Source organism: Crocuta crocuta, unplaced genomic scaffold (assembly GCF_008692635.1).
Source record: "Crocuta crocuta isolate KB4526 unplaced genomic scaffold, BGI_CrCroc_1.0 scaffold149, whole genome shotgun sequence".
In the NCBI taxonomy this organism is placed as follows: Eukaryota; Metazoa; Chordata; class Mammalia; order Carnivora; family Hyaenidae; genus Crocuta; species Crocuta crocuta.
The window spans coordinates 7,113,268-7,130,041 of NW_027551561.1; the positions used below are offsets into that span (position 1 = coordinate 7,113,268).

The following is a 16,774-nucleotide window of genomic DNA, read 5'->3' on the forward strand; positions in this document are numbered from 1 at the left end:
ACGGTGGGCTGGGGGTGGAGCGGGAGGGTGGGCCGAGCCGGGGCCCCCACCACTCTCCAGCCTTGCCCCCGCTCTGGCCCATGCGGGCTGGCCCGGGACCGGGAGCAGTGCCGGCCGGCGGGCTTGTCGCGGGCACAGCTGAGAGCCTGGGCTTGAAGGGCCTTGGCGAGACCCGCTGTAGACAGGGTTTCCCGCCGTTGTTATCAGCACAGCCCGCTCCGGGTGGCAGCGCGAGCGCTCGCTTTGCTTTTGGAGTTTTCTTCCTCGGGACGCTGGGAGCTGCTGCCTCTCCCCAGCCTCACATCGGGAGGCTCCACTGAAGGGAGACCTCTTTCCGAATGTGGGAAATACGGAGGGGACACACACTGACAATTGGCATTTGGCTTGAAGAGGCGCCCGAGACGTCCCTTTGCCCCGTGTAGGCTGTAAGAGCGAGATGGGACCGCCCGGCTAGAGGAGGTGACTAATCGTCCTAGTGTCCCCTGCAGAAGGTGGGAAGGGAGTTCGGGGAGTTAGTTGTCAGCCGCGGAGTTCAGCGAACCGGCCGGCCGGCTGCACGTTGCCGGAAAAAATGAGACAGTTTTCTGAACATTGTAGTGGGATTGCCTTACGCTTTGCGCACAAGAGGAAAGCTGAAACGGGAGCTCCAGCCCGTCCCTTCCGACAGGTTTCTGCCGGCATTCAGGTGTGAACAGAAGTAAACTTGTGATGACAGAAGGCTTTTCATGTTCAGGCGTAGAGGTTAGGGCATGGGCTTGCTCTCCATCGCACACGTAGTAATGTGATCTTTTCGGTGTAGCTGGAGAAGACTCGAGTGGGATCAACAAGTAGTGTAAGAATGCGCGTGCAGGGGACCTCCGGGATGTTGGCTTTCGTGTTGACTTCCTGGTCTGTTGAGTTTTGGTACTTCTGACTCGCACTCTGGAGAAAAGGCAATGACAGGATCTTGATGTCTCTTTGTTTTTGGGGTTCCTGGGAGGTGCGGCGAGGAGACTAAGACGCATCTTGTGGGTGGATCCTATTGGTAAACAGAAAGGTTTTCCTTTTGAAGTTCAGATCTTGAATTAAGTTATTGTACTTACAGAACTGAGTCTCCTCAATCACATACGTTTTTATTCTGTGAGTACACACTAATGTGAGAAGTATGAATTTTATTTTTGCGGGCGTGCTTAGTGCCTAATATTTTGTCTTTTGTAAAGTGAAAACTGTGGTAAAAATTGTAGTTGGAATATTTTGCGATTTCCACTGTGGTAGGAGAGAGTGGCCTGAAAGGGTCCCTGTTAGAGCAAGCTTGAGTCCTGATGGTCGCAGCCTTACTTTTTCCAGACTCCATCATGGAGTATCAAAATCTTGGTTTTTGTCAAGTCATGATGCTTTGTAAGAGAAGTGATAACTAGTGACGACCGCTAAAATTATGACCACAAACTCGGAGAGCTTATCCAGTGTGTGAGTGGTAGAATAGTTACTTATTAGCAGCTGCAAGTGGGACAGATAGAACAAAGTTATTTTAACAGGTCCTGAATCCATCATAAAGCACCAAGCCCTCCTAAGGGTCACACTGGAGCTCCGATTGGGTTGTGCCCCCTGGATGGCTTCGCAGGACTGCTGTCCTTCACACACCCATCAGGGAGGCTGGCCACAGAAGTAAAGTTTGTTGAAAGGCTCTTGACGTTTTAGTCATCAGCAACTCGGTCATTTGATTTTAGTTTGTGGCAGGTAAGCGTATGTTTAGTATTTTCGATAACATAAGTGCCTGGCATGGGGCTTACCACCGCAAATGAGGACTTGTTTGAATTTTGCTTTAACCAAGTGACTGTAACAGAAATCTCCGTGTATGTGGGTAAGGGAAATTCTAATTGATAGAATGAAAAGGCACACTTAAAGTCAGGGAGAAATCTGTTTTTGTAATTTACTTGGGACATATCCCACATGATGATTTCACATTTTACAGTTTTTTTTTTTTCTCTTAAAAAAGCTATCTAGAATTTGCCTTTTGGTGACAGCGTTGGTAATTGGTCTTGTGAGGGTGAAATTTCCCTCAGTCTTCATTTTTTTTGTCAGAATTCTAAGAAGGTTTGCATTTTCCTCTCCCAGTGAAGCGTGACATTCAGGAGAATGATGAGGAGGCAGTGCAGGTCAAGGAGCAGAGTATCCTGGAACTGGGCTCTCTCTTGGCGAAGACTGGACAAGCTGCAGGTAAGTGCTGCAAACGGCTTGCTTTCTCTTTTACCTGAAATGCTGGGTGAGGCTTCAAGTCTCTGTTGCAGTAAAGGATCCCAGGAGTGCATCCACAGGAGTTCCTTAGTAGTCATTTTATTGTCAACTTGTTGAGCTTCAGTTCTTTAGCAGGAAGCTCGGTGACCTTTGAACTCTGTTCTTCTGTGGAGCGGTTTTGTTCTGCAGGTGAGGGAAGCTCCTGGCCCTGCTGGGATATGGTGATCTGTGATTTGCTTCTGGTTTGAGTTTGCACTGTGTTCCCTTACATAAGGGCAGCAGCACAAGGAGCAGCACAGTGATTTCAGTTCTGTGGTGTTTGAGATGGATAGCGACTTAGGCCCTTGACTTGAAGATGACTAGGGATTTTTGCCTCCAACTAAGTTGATTAGCTGTCCTTTTTTCCTGATCCAGAGTAAGTGAGACATCAGATGGAAAGAGCCTTCCTGTGATTTCTCCACCGTTACCTGGGACTCTGTGCATGTCATTGCCCAAACATTCTAGTTGTAATTGAACCACTGACTTTCTAGGCTTGAGATGACATTCTGATGATGGGTGTGTGTGACCTTGGAATAAGAGACCAGGAAGGGCCTTTGACCTGTAAAGTGGTAATAGTATTTAGAGAGAAGGCTGCTCACGCTTAAAATGGATGATTTTTGTCAACCTTAAAGTGAATTTAGATATTATTTAATTACAGGGTATTAAGCTCTGGTAAGTGATCTCATGAATTACTTTCCCACAAATAATATTGTTATCCAGGAGGTGAAAGTTAGCAAAACTTCTTGAACTTGAGAACTAAGATTTTTTTGCAGTTAAGGATAACTAACTTATTAGGTTCAGGGAGTAGAAAGTTGAGTAAAGATGTATGCAGTGGGAGGATGTGTTTATGTGGGTTTTGTATCTTATTTAAAATATCATTAAACAATATCTATGATAAAAAACAGTTTTTAAATGCTTACTATCAACTAGTTACTTTTTTTAACCACAAAAATGATTTAGTTTATTGCATCCTCAAAACAGCTTGATAATGTAGATACTATTGTCCATTTTACACCCAAGGAAACTGAGCACAGAAAAGTTAGATGATTCATCCAAGGTCACTTACCTAGTATGTGGGAGAGCCAGGATTTGAACCGATTAGTCTCGCCTCAGAGCTCGTACCACTTATGGATTATCCGCGCTTGGTACTGTTTTATTCCCCCTCCATTTAAAAAATGTATTTGAAAAGTTCTGTTCTTTCTTTTTGTTTTGTTTTTTAAGTAATTTCTGCATCTAACATGGGGCTTGAACTCATGACCCCAAGATCAAGAGTTGCATGTTCTTCTGACTGAGCCAGCCAGATGTCCCTGTTCTTTTATTTTAGACTGACTTCCCTCCTATTTAACATATTTGTGGATTTCTTTTTGAATGTCAGTTAATGTGAGCTTTGTGTTGCATAATAGTTTTGATAGTTAGTCCATACAAAATATAATTAATAAGGTAATTTTCCTGAAAGAAATAGAAAGTTAGATAACGTGATTTAAGATTTTTCTGTTGTTGAAATATCCAAATGTGTTTTCCTCCAGTAGCACCGATAATTATAAGTAGCATATAGTAATAGTCAACACATCTTATCCAAAAATGTTAACCTTTCTGCTTGAAATTTTATTTATTTTGTGCTTTGCTTTCTTCTTATTCCTTGTCCCCTCCTTTTGGTGACTCAGTACCTGAGAACTTTAGAAGTGTATAGCTAAACCTGTTGGAATTTAACAGGTGAATCATAAGGACTTTTAGAAATGTTTCCAGGTTATTTATCATTGTTTTCCAAAAAAGAGTTTGATGGGTATAGGTATATACAATAGAAATGCTAAGGAAGTCTTGGGGCCTACATTCGTGTACCTAACTGCTATTCATAATCGATAGGTTTATATTTCCTTTGATTTTTGATTCCCTGAGAACAGAAGATATGTCTATTCCCAATCTTCAGTTTTGTTTACTTATGCACTTAATATACAGCTAGCACTGTGCTAAGTACTCCATTAAAAAAATTTGAGATAAGGTCCCTGACCTGCAGCAGTCATTTGGGAATTAGTGACTAAGGCAAGGTTTGCAGCATACTGGTAGTTGAAAGTGGTGTTGGGCATCATCAGACATGATGGCAGGGCTCAGGATCTACAGATTTCATAGCCTGAGATTCTAAAAGGATTATGTTGAATTCTGTGAGATTCTAAAAATGAAGTTCTATTCAAATAATTATAAATAATCTCAATAGGAAGAATAAGTCAGTATGATTCTATGGGAATAAATTAATTTAGTATGTTGGAAAATAGAAGGAAATAGGGACTATAACCAGGAATGAATAGAAACAAACTAAAATGAACTGAGGACGAAGAGGTCATTTGTTTCTCAGTTAGGATAAGAAGAATAGCATTCAGTGCTTGGAGCAAATACTGTAACGCTAGCAGGTGCTAGGGCAAAAGGCAGGCTGCTTAGTTCATGTTTCACTTCAGCCTTTCCCAGGAAGGAAAATGATTTCCAAAAAGAAAAAGAGAAAACATCAGAAAGAGAGAATTAAAGCCAAGTTAGGTGAGAGAAGAGAGAGCAGATAGTCACTTTAAATAAGTTCAAGTCTCTAGGCTCTGACAGTTTTTGTCTTTTAATATCAAAAGCGTAGTTCTAGCAGATATTTATAGAGCCACCATTATTATTCTGAGAAAAGTCATGGAGGATGAAGAAGTATTAAGAAAACTGAGGATGGGCAAGTATTATTTCTCTTTGCATGAAGATAATGAAAAGAATAATTTCTAGATACTTTAAACTGGTGATCAGTAATATCTGGGACAGATTATTTGATAAGTAGGTTTTAATCACTTAAGACTGGGTTTATTAAGAAAGGATTATTCCAAACTCACCTCCATTCTCTTTGGTTAGCGTTATCAGACCAGTAGATTTGCAGAGCTCCACAGGCTTGCCAGCTGTTTTTATAAATAAAGTTTTGTTGGAACACAGCCACACCCATTTGTTTACATATCGTCTATGATTGCTTTTCACTACAGTGGCTGGGTTGAGTACTACCTGCTAATGAGACCAGATAGCCCAAAAAGCTAAAATATTTTACCATCTGGCCCTTCACAGAAAAAGCTTGCCAACTTCTGGGTTAGAGGGATGATATAAACTATGTATCTGATGTAAGCAAGATATTTGAACATTTTCCATAATATTAATGGTGGGTACAAGTTATGAAAATCATTTGTCAACCTGAAGGGAAGTCTCTAGCATTCTGTCATAGGGATCTGTCCTTATTCTTCTGGTCAGCATCTGGCATTATGGCTAAAGCCATTTCAGAAGGCCTCCTTGTTTTCGTAGATGACTCACTACAGTAGAGGACAGAATTAAGATTCAGAGCTATTGCCAAAGCCAGCAAGATTAAATTCAGTGTGTTAAGTATAAAGATATATACTTCAAAGTATTAATCAAAACAGGAAGATGGGAATTACCTGTCTCTGCAAAAATGACCTTAATGGACTCAGTCTAAACAAAAAGTGCTATTAGAAAAAAGGAAGTAGGCTACCTTGTGTTCCATGTGGTGGCCAGATCAAGAGAATTAGGCCTTGGCTTTACTGGTCAGATGCTACCTGGAGAGTTGTTTTCAGTTCTGGGTACCACAAGTGGGATGTTTGCAAAGTAGACTTTATTCATTGACAAGGAATCTAGAAACCAGGACATTGGGGGAACAGTTGAGATAGCTAAAGATGGTTAGCTTGGAGAAAGGGAAAGTGAGATATAAATGGTAGTTATCTGCAGAAATTTGAAGCCATGTGGAAGGAGGGTACAGACTTGTGTTTAAAAAAAAAAAAGAACAATTAATTTAGTTTGACCAGCATTCGAATAGTCTGCTTTCTGAACATTCCTTGTCATTAGAGATTATTCAGAATTGTTCTAGCATAGTAGGAAATACTGTGGGAGAAGTGACATTGTACTAGACTACTTTTATTTATTTATTAAAAAAATTTTTAAAGTTTATTTATTTTGAGAAAGAGTGAGTGGGGGAGGGGCAGAGAAAGGGAGAGAGAATCCCAAGCAGGCTCCGAGCTCTGAGCACAGAGCCCGATGTAGGGTTTGGAGCCCACAAATTGTGATATCACGACCTGAGCCGAAACCAAAAGTCAGATGCCCAACTGACTGAGCCACCCAGATGTTCCTGTACTAGACTACTTTTATTTTTTTATTTTTAATTTTTAATTTTAATTTTTATTTTTTTTTCTAAATTTATTTCTAGGAGAGAGAGAGAGACAGTGTGAGCAGGGGAGGATCAGAGAGAGAGGGAGTCACAGACTGAAACAGGCTCCAGGCTCTGAGCTGGCAGTCAGCACAGAGCCCGACGCGGGGCTTGAACCCACAAACCGCGAGATCATGACCTAAGCGAAAGTCAGACGCTTAACCGACTAAGCCACCCAGGCGCCCCTAGACTACTTTTAAAAAGCTGTGATTGTGAGGGCTGCTGGGTTGCTCAGTCGGTTAAGCTGTGTGGTCGAGCTGACGGCTCAGAGCCTGGAGCCTGCTTCAGATTCTGTGTCTCCTCTTTCTGCCCCTCTCTTGCTTGCTCAATCTCTCTCTCTCTCAAAATAAATAAACATTAAAAACTTTTTTTTTTTAAAGCTATGATTGTATAATTAAGATCTGTATAAATGTAAAAGGAATTTGAGAGGGAGAAATCAGTGTAGCCTGGGGTTGGCCTGGAAGACTCAATAGGACGTTAGCTGGACCTAAAAGGATGTGTAAAATTTACAGAGGCCAAGGGGCGCCTGGGTGGCTCAGTTGGTTAAGCATCCGACTTCGGCTCAGGTCAGATCTCACGGTTCGTGGGTTCGAGCCCCGCGTCAGGCTCTCAGCCTGTTTCGGATTCTGTGTCTCCCTCTTTCTCTGCCCCCTCCCCCCAACTCATGCTCTGTCTCTCTCTGTCTCAAAAATAAATAAACTATACAGAGGCTGAGAAGGTGGAGAAATTCTACATGGGAATGCAGTAGGAGTGAGGCCTGAGAGCAGAAGCATGCATAGTCTGTGCAGGCATGAATGGAGTGGTAGAATGGGGAAAATCTTAGTGGAATCCAAGGTCAGTACCGGGGAGTGAAGGGAAAGATGAACTTTTCTACTGGATAAAGTTTTCCTTTTGTGCCTGACACAGTCCCGTGCATCCTGTGACTATTCAGGCAGATGATGATTTCAGGACCCTGAATTAGCATTCTCAGGAGGGTGAATGAAGTTTGCTTGCCCTGAATTAGAATCCTCAGGAGGGCGAGTCCACAACTGAAGAATATTAAAGAGGTGGTGGCACTAAAGTAATTTTAACCTACATTCCAAATACTTCCTTATTGAGTTGAAGTATTCTCCAGTTTTTACTCTTGTTTCTAAAGATACTCCCTTAAAATGACTGTTCCATCTTCTTTTCCTATACAAGAGAAGAAAAACTTCTGTGGTGGACACCTTTTTTGATCATAGTATGAGACTTAGGCTTTGCAGATTAATGAGGAATTTTAAGTATATCTTTAATGGATAGTATATCTTTAAGGGGAATACACCCTAACTTTTCTGTGAAAAGTTTATTCAGAAGAGTGCCAGGGAAGGGATATTGCTAAAAGCCTCACCTGGGGAAACTTTGGAAAGGGGAGCTGCTACGGCCGACTTGGAAATTCAACAACAACAACAAGACAACAGCAAAACACCCCTCCTGTAACTGATCAGATTTGTTGGTTGTGAGGGAGTGATTTTTGCCTCGGGCGTCGGAAGCACAGCATATTTCACGTTTTAGAAAACTGCGCTCTGAGACTGAGGGCTTTGCTGTTTCTCTCTCATTAAGATGGGTAAATGAGGCCTAGAGATGTGAGCTTTTCCCAGGGCCCTCATAGTAATCCAGGAGCTGAGTGCCTAATTGAATACAAATTTGGTATATGTTGACTCATTTTTGCTACTCTGTTACCTGCTAGGAATGCCTTACATTCCTACTATGCTTCATTTAGACTGATTCCAGTGGCACAAAGATGGATTTTATGATCTTGGATCATTATTTTAATGGGTATTTTGTCTCTAATATTGATGTTTACTTTTTCTTTTCTGAATTGCCTTCCACACAGAGCTTGGAGGACTCCTGAAGTATGTGCGACCCTTCTTGAATTCCATCAGCAAGGCTAAGGCAGCTCGTCTGGTCCGATCTCTTCTTGATCTCTTTCTTGATATGGAAGCAGCTACAGGGCAGGAGGTAAGCTACTTAGTGCCGGAAGGTAGACAATACGGAAAAAATCTGTTTCAGTGAAAGAAATGCCCGCGTGCACTGTGGTGCTGTTGTGGAAGGGACAGCTGGGAGGGCAGCTCCGGACTTGTCATGTCAGTTTCCCTTTGTTACAGGGCATTTGATACTTTGGGTCTGTTCCATGCTTTGCTTTGTAAGTGGAGATTGTCAGTGGTCCCTGGAATCCTCATTACATCAGGGTCACAAACTGATTCTTGTCTTTGAGGTATTGTATTGCCACACCTTTGTAATGTTTTCTGTGTCTGTGGTCCCTTTCATTCCGTGTCACAAAGCTCCTGTGAGCACTAAGTAAGTCTCGTGGCATCCCTTCCTGTCGTGTTTCGTACCACGTATATGCCTTTACTGAGGGATGAGCATTCATGTGTTTGTGTCTCATGTGTGCGGAAGTGACTCTGCTCTACCTGTACCTGTTGTCTGCAAGTTCGGACCAGACCTGTAGTGAGGAGTGCCTCTTTGGAATCAGTGAGCCTCTTCTGAACTTTTTAAGCATAGCCGTATTTCTGTAATTCAGGAGGAGACACCACCAAAGTTAAAACTTACTCTGTAAAAAGCAGTAGATTCAAACAGGGTATTTTGTGGTTGTTTGAATCTGTTTGTAGGAAGAATATAGTCGTTGTCTTTTCTATAGACACATTGCTTAGTGTTCACCCAGTGCGTGTTGTGTGCTAAGCACTCCTACAGGTGCTGGGGATACATTTGTAAAAACACAGTCACTGCTCTCATGAGGCCTATATTTTAATGAGAAAGACAGGCAATAAATATATAAAATGGGGGCGCCTGGGTGGCCCAGTCTGGTTAAACGTCCGACTTTGGCTCAGGTCATGATCTTGTGGTTCGTGGGTTCGAGCCCCGTGTCAGGCTCTGTGCTGACAGCTAGCTTGGAGCCTGGAGCCTGTCTTCGGATTCTGTATCTCCCTCTCTCTCTGACCCTTCCCTGTTCATGCTGTCTCTCTCTGACTCTCAAAAATAAATAAAAAACAAAAACAAAATATATATATATAAAATGTCAGATAGTATAAGGAAGGGGTTAGGAATTGAGGCTTATATTTTAATGAGAAAGACAGGCAATAAATATATAAAACGTCAAATAGTATAAGGATTAGGTTAGGAATTGCTGGTTGGTTATGTGTCCAATTGTTTGCTGTAACCTTTGTGGATTACAAGTAAAAGGTATGAAAGGGCACAGTAAGCATATTGAGTAAATAATGAGGAATTTCAGAAATCTAGGACATATGCATTCCACTTTGAAATCAGGTCTTTTGTAAAATCTGCTTTCTAGCCTTAATGATTTTTTGAAACCTAGTTTAAATACCATATACCAACTTTATTTATAAAAAGTTCATTTGTAGAGAAGTCTTCAAATTTGTGGCAACACTATGTTTCATGATAGTAGATCAAAAATATTTATTTATTTATTTCAAATGTTTACTTATGTTTGAGAGAGAGAGAGAGAGAGGGAGAGCGAGCGAGCAAGCCAGGGAGGGCCACAGAGAGGGGGACAGAGGATCCCAAGTGGGCTCTGTGCTGACAGCAGAGAGCCCAACATGGGGCTTGAACCCATGAACTGTGAGATCATGACCTGAACTGAAGGCAGAGGAGCAACAAACTGAGCCACCCAGGTGCCCCCAAAATAGATAATATTTAGATGGCTGCCTTTTGAACCAAAACATTAGAATTATTTTTATGAATGACTTCAAAGAAAAAGTGATTTTAAAGGAGTGTTAACTCTTATCTAACTTAACTTTTTTTTTTTAACTGTACTTGGTTCTCATGAAAAAGCGACACCATCTTTTGTTTGAAATAGGGTGCCGTATAATGGGCTGACCAAAAAACATTAGTGTGAAATGGATTGATATGTGCTACTTGGAACTTTTTAGGCAGAAAAAGTTAATTATCAAAACTGCTCTTTTGTACACTGACGTCTCTGGAATTTGTCCCTTCCCAGGGCATAGAGTTGACTCCATGGATAGAGTTGCATTTTTTTCATCATCAGTCTTCCTCCTCCTCTGTGGGAGTCGATTAAATCATAATTTAGCGCTGTCCCTAATTGGCTAGTGTGATTTCCTGGCCTTATCATGTGGTCCTCCTGTCTAAAATATCCTTATCTCTGCTTTACTTTTCTTCATATTTATTTTACTTCTAACATCTGTTTCCTCCTTAGAACAGAAGTTCCATGAGGAGAGCTACTTTGTCCTGTCCAGTGCTGTAACCTTGGTACTTGGAGTAGTTTGGCCCAGAGGAGCTACAGGACTAGTATTTGTTGGAGGAGTGTGTGGATTATGCCTTCCCCGTGGTAGATGCTTAGGAGATACTTTGTTGAATTAAGACATAAATGTTTTGAATTGAGACAAAAGTGTAAGTGTTGTTACTACATTTCTCTAGGTGACTCAGGATCTCTGACTTGGGGGAAATTGGAGCTAGTGTTCAGCTTGGAAAACTAAGTTCTTTTAATGTTTGATTGAGTGATGGGAAAGGATGGGGGAGCAAGTTTTAGGTCCCTATCATAGTAGTATTGTGACCTGAGGCAGAAATTGGTTCAGAATGTTGTTAAGAGGGTTAGAAGTTTTATGCCGGGGAGTTTGGTACCCAAGAGGTTGGAGGAGGGAATTTTCCCTTCCCTTTTTCTGATCAGGGATTAACCAGAAGTCAGGTAGATCTATAGAACAGTTTTCAGCTCGTTGTATTCTAAAAGGTGAGGATTGGGTCAAATACAGCACTAAGAGTTTGAGCCTAGAAAGTGAGGATGTATGTGTGACGAAAGGGGGTGGGGTGGGAGAGTGAGGGGATGGTTGGCAAGGGGAGAGGAGGGGAGAATTGGGGTGAGGAGAAGACTGAACCCTACCCTGGCCAGATAGTGAACTGAGATTTCATTTTTAAAAAAGATTTATTTATTTTTTTTATTTTTAACTTTATTGGTTTAGTTTGAGGCAGAGAAAGAGTGTGCATGTGCACACTGGTGCAGGGGAAGGGGAGAGAGTGAATCCCAGGCAGGCTCTGCACTGTCAGCACAGAGCCTGATGTAGGTGCTCGAACTCACGAACTGTGAGATTATGACCTGAGCCGAAATCAAGAGTCAGATGCTTAACCTACTGAGCTATCCAGGCGCCCCCATATTTCAAAATTAACTTTACCTACCTTTCAGGGATCTCTAGGTAGTTGCCTATGGGAAGCCAGTTTTTGGTATAGCCTATCCAACTGAAAGACCACAGTAGCACATTTTAAGAAACCTTACATTGAATCCTGTTATCGAAATAGTTAATTTCATGGAAAGGAGTTCATGCTAGAGAACTTGAGATTTGGAATAGTAGTTATTTTTCTCCTATAAGGATTTAATTAGTAAAGGCATTTTGAAAATATGGTTAAGTGTATTGATTTAAAACTTAAATGTCTGACTGGGGCTCTTGGGAGCGTCTGGCTCTTGATTTCAGCTTAGGTCATGATCTCACAGTTTCATGAGTTTGAGCCCCGCATTGGGCTCCATGCACTGACCTTGAGCATAGCCTGCTTGGGATTCTCCCTTTCTCCCTTACATAATCTTGCCTCCCCCCGCCCCCCACCTCCACCTGCCCCTGGTTGCACTCTCTCTTTATCTCTCAAAATAAAAAAAGGAAAAAAAAAAAAAAAGAAAAAGACCTTAAATGTCAACCACATCAAGGTTTTGTACTCAAATAAGGGCTTCCTCCAGAAGCATGGGCTTCTCATACATCCTTATCCCCTTTATCAATCATTGTCAGCATTAACAAGGCACAAAGCCTCAAACAAAATAGTTGTGTAGCAAGGCCAATGGCCTTTAAAAGTTTTACTTAATTTGAGGTACTGGTTTCATTAATTACAGTCCTAGATAGTGCAGAATATGCACCCTGTAGTGGATAACAGTTCAGTTTGTAAAAAATTCCCTGCTCTAGGAGAGATATCAGTACTGATGTGAACAAGAGCACTGGAGATAGGGCCACGTTCTGATCCCAGTAGCTGTTATGTGACCTTGAGCGAGTCATTTCATGTCTGGACTGTCAGGGAAATGGGGACAAGTGAAGTGCTGGAGTAGAATTCAGTGTTTCTTAACTAGAGGTCTGCATCCACATGGCCAGGCTTTATTCCAGACTAGTGAATCAGGAGGCTTGGCGTCCATTTTTGTATTCTTTGAGAAAGCTCCCTGTGTAAAGCTGGGATGGAAGACATTTCTTCGCCCTCCAAAGATTTGTAGGACTAAGGATTCTTGCATTTTTGTTGTTAAACACATTCAGCAAAGTATTTTCAGTTCCATTCATATCATGAACAGAACTGACTTTGAGTTTGGCTTTTCAGAACATAGTGCAGAATGCTGAAATTATGGTTGGCTTGCTTTTATTTTAGAACTTTTATGAGGTGGGTTGAATTTAGTGCTGGAGATTAAATAGCCACCAGGGGGCCTCAGTGAGTTGTAAAGATTCCCGTGAATCTCTTGTGGTGAGTCCTCCAAATACCAAGTAATGTCATCTCTTTATTCACTAAACTTGGAACTTAGGATCTACAGACAGACGATCTGTCAGTCTGGATTATGTTCCTTTCCTTTTCCTTCCTTACAACATCTCTTTTTTTTTTTAATTTATTTTTTTTTACAAATAGTTTATTGTCAAGTTGGTTTCCACATAACACCCAGTGCTCATCCCCACAAGTGTCCCCCTCCATACCCACCACCCCTCTCCCCCCCACACCCATCAGTCCTCAGTTTGTTCTCGGCATTCAAGAGTCTCTCATGGTTTGCCTCTCTCCCTTTCCCCCACCATTTCCCCCCTTCTTCTCCGCCATGGTCCTGAGTTAAGTTCCTCCCAGTCCTCCTATATGTGCAAACATATGATAATTGTCCTTCTCTGCCTGACTTATTTCGCTCAACATAACACCCTCAGGGTCCATTCATGTTGCTACACATGGCCAGATTTCATTCTTTCTCATTGCCATGTAGTATTCCATGGTATAGATAAACCACATCTTCTTGATCTATTCATCTATTGATGGACACTTAGGCTCTTTCCATGTTTTAGCTATTGTGGAGAGTGCTGCTATGAACATTGGGGTACGTGTGCTCCTATGCCTCAGCATTTCTGTATCCCTTGGGTAAATTCCTAGCAGTGCTATTGCTGGGTCATAGGGGAGTTCTGTTGCCTTACAACATCTCTTAAGAGAACTTTGTATTTAAAGACCTGTTGTATTAGCAATTAGTTCTATAGAAAGTTCAGTTTCTTTTTATCTTACGCTTTTGTTAGGAATCTTAATAACAAAACTTGCAGTAACAGAAGTGATATCAGATCTGCAGTTCTTAATATGTACTTTTTCAAAGCTAATATGTCACAGATACCTGATGGCATGTAGACCACCTAACGTAGAACACTCCTTTAAATCAGTTACTTTGCATATATCACTGTTTGTGTGGCAGATAGAACTGTGAGTTCAAAGCACCTTTTTAAAAATTTTTTTTCATTTTTTTTTTTTTTTTTTTTTAAGTAGGCTTACACCCAATGTGGGACTCAAACTCATGTCCCTGAGATCAAGAGTCACATGTTCCACTGACTGAGCCAGCCAGATGCCCCCAAAGCATACCATTACATAAAGCTTTAAAGTCCTTTTAAGTGCTAGGCTAGTTCTAATTTTATTTTTTATTCTTCCTTTAATATGTGCTAAGTGTATTATGTTGTGATGATGAATTGGTTAGTTGCATTTTGGAAGGGGCAACTGTTAGGAACAAGGCATTTGTGATTAGGCTGAGAATTTCTCCCTTTTATTACCAATGGGTTCATATTAACACATTACTGTTCCTATTTGCAACTATTTAGGGAGAAATCTCTGCTTTAACGATTTCTTAGCCATTGTAGAAACCTGTATTTCAGGGCTATACACGTTGGAAGTTCTGGGTCTCTCCTGGGAAGGTAGGAGAGGAATCTTAAAGATGAAGCTCTTTTCCAAAAGAACACAATCTAAGCACAAAGATACTTTGTAAAGAGCCAAGTTGATTCTCCATTACGATATAACTATTACACATTGAGATACCATGGATCAAGGCATGTCCCCTGTTGACATTAAACTGAGCAACGTGGGTAACACATAAAAGGAGGGAATTAAAGCTGTTCTCCAAAGCAAGATCTGCGGGAAGAATGTGAGGGCGTAATGTTGCATGTACTGTCTCTTTGTTGCAGGTCGAGTTGTGTTTAGAGTGCATCGAATGGGCCAAATCAGAGAAAAGAACTTTCTTACGCCAAGCTTTGGAGGTATGTGCCTACACTAGTACTGATTTCAGGTCTCTGGGCATTAGACAGACCGTTGAGTGTAATTAACACCATTCTGATCAAAAGTATTTCCAGTAATTTTGTATTATCCAGGCAGCCAAATATTATTGATAGTAATCCCACTCAGGAGAATACTCTGGTGAAAGTTTTGAGATAGACCTGCTGTTTGGCTCAGAGAAGTAAGCAGTAGCCCAGTAAAGTTAACAGTCACTGTGGTAGGAGATAATGGGCTGGATTTGGTGCTCTCTCCAGAACTTGTATATTCAACAGTAACAGTTCTGTGATTGTCAATCTTTGATTTCTTTCTTTGGCCTTTTTCTTTCTTTCTGTTAGTCAATGCCTTTTCTCTTTCCTAGGCAAGACTGGTGTCTTTGTACTTTGATACCAAGAGGTACCAGGAAGCATTGCATTTGGGTAAGTAAGCTTACCCAAATGGTAGAAAGTAATAAGGCATCCTCGCTGGCTGAGTAAGTATATTCTGAATGTGGCCACTCTTACTAGTTACGTATTAATAACTTTTGTTCTGTTTATTTCTAAGAAGGATTTAAAGTGGCTTACATTTACTGAACCTGTCATGGAAAAATGCCATTTGAAAGTTGTAAGTAACTAACCAGAGTTAGTCTGTCAGGTTTAGAAAACAAAAGGATCAGACTGCAAGTGTTTGACTATTACATTTATTATACTTGTTGATGATTATACTTAAAATCTATTTTAAAGCTTAAGAAGTTAATTGGTGCAAATGTATATGGCAGCGAGAGTGGGCTGACTACAGGCTTTCCTGGGGGCTTTAAACACCCTGGAGTCTTTGCCTGCTGCTTTTTTTTTTTTTTTTTTAAATTTTTTTAAATTTTAAATTAATGAGTAGATCTGGACTATTTTCCCCAGATGGAAGAATATGGCTTCTCTTTTAAGTTGAAAAAATTGCCAGTATTCAGTTTTTATCCTGCAAATAGTAGCATTAAAAAACAAGTTTTATTGAGATGTAATTCATAGAACATAAAATTAACCCTTTTATTTATTTAATAAAATTTATTTTGAGAGAGAGCACACATGTGTGAGCAGGGAAGGGGCAAAGAGAGAGAGAGGGAGAGAGAGACTCCTGACATGGGGCTTGATCTCATGAACCTTGAGGTCGTTACCTGAGCTGAAATCCAGAGTCAGACACTTAACCACCTGAGCCACCCAGGTGTCCCCAAATTCACCCTTTAAAAGTGCACAATCCACTGTTTTTTACCACTGAATTTACACGAATACAGTATATTCACAGTTGTACAGTCATCTCCACAATCTGATTTCAGAACATTTTCATCACCCCAGAAAGAAACCACATATGTGGTCGTTGTGACTGGCATCTTTTTCACTTGGCATGTTTTCAAGGTTCGTCCATGCTGTAGCATATATCAGCACTGCATTCGTTTTTATTGCTGAATATCCATTGTGTGGTTATGACACATTATATTTATTTATTGTCTTTTTTTATTTTAGCTATCTTGCTGGGGGTGAAAGTGGTATATCTCATTGTGGTTTTGATTTGCATTTCCCTGATGGCTAATGATGTTGAGAATCTTTTCATGTACTTATTGGCCATTTGTATGTCTTTGGAGACATGTTTATTTAATCCTTTGCTTATTTTTTAATTGGGTTGGTTGTGTTTTTATTGTTTATTCTAGATACAGGTCCCTTACCAGATAATGATTTGCAAATTTTCCCCCATATTTTATGGATTGCTTTTTTACTTTCTTGAATAGTGTCCTTCGAACCACATTAAAAACGTTTTTATTTTCATGTTTATTTGTATTAGAGAGCAAGATAGTGTGTGAGCAGGGGAGGGGCAGAGAAAGACAGAGACAGAATCTGAAGCAGGCTCCATCCAGGCTCTGAGTTGTCAGCACAGAGCCCAACGCAGGGCTCGAACTTACTAGCTGTGAAATAATGACCTGAGCTGAAGTTGGACACTTCACCAACTGAGCCACCTAGGCTCCCTGAAGCACATTTTTTTTTTTTTTTTTTTTTT

The 16,774-nt window shown here is 41.0% G+C and overlaps 1 protein-coding gene across 2 annotated transcripts in view; it reads left to right on the plus strand.

Moving 5' to 3' along the window:
* Positions 1–16,774, plus strand: part of PSMD11 (proteasome 26S subunit, non-ATPase 11) — a 30,204-nt gene that overhangs the window by 348 nt on the left and 13,082 nt on the right. Inside the window, exons 2-5 of one of the 2 annotated variants that reach the window (XM_077749616.1) lie at positions 2,095–2,196; positions 8,325–8,449; positions 14,671–14,742; positions 15,117–15,174. In XM_077749616.1, coding sequence (XP_077605742.1) covers positions 2,095–2,196; positions 8,325–8,449; positions 14,671–14,742; positions 15,117–15,174 — 357 coding nt within the window. Of the gene's footprint in view, positions 1–2,094; positions 2,197–8,043; positions 8,138–8,324; positions 8,450–14,670; positions 14,743–15,116; positions 15,175–16,774 lie in introns of those variants that run through there. The other variant, XM_077749617.1, reaches the window with a different exon arrangement.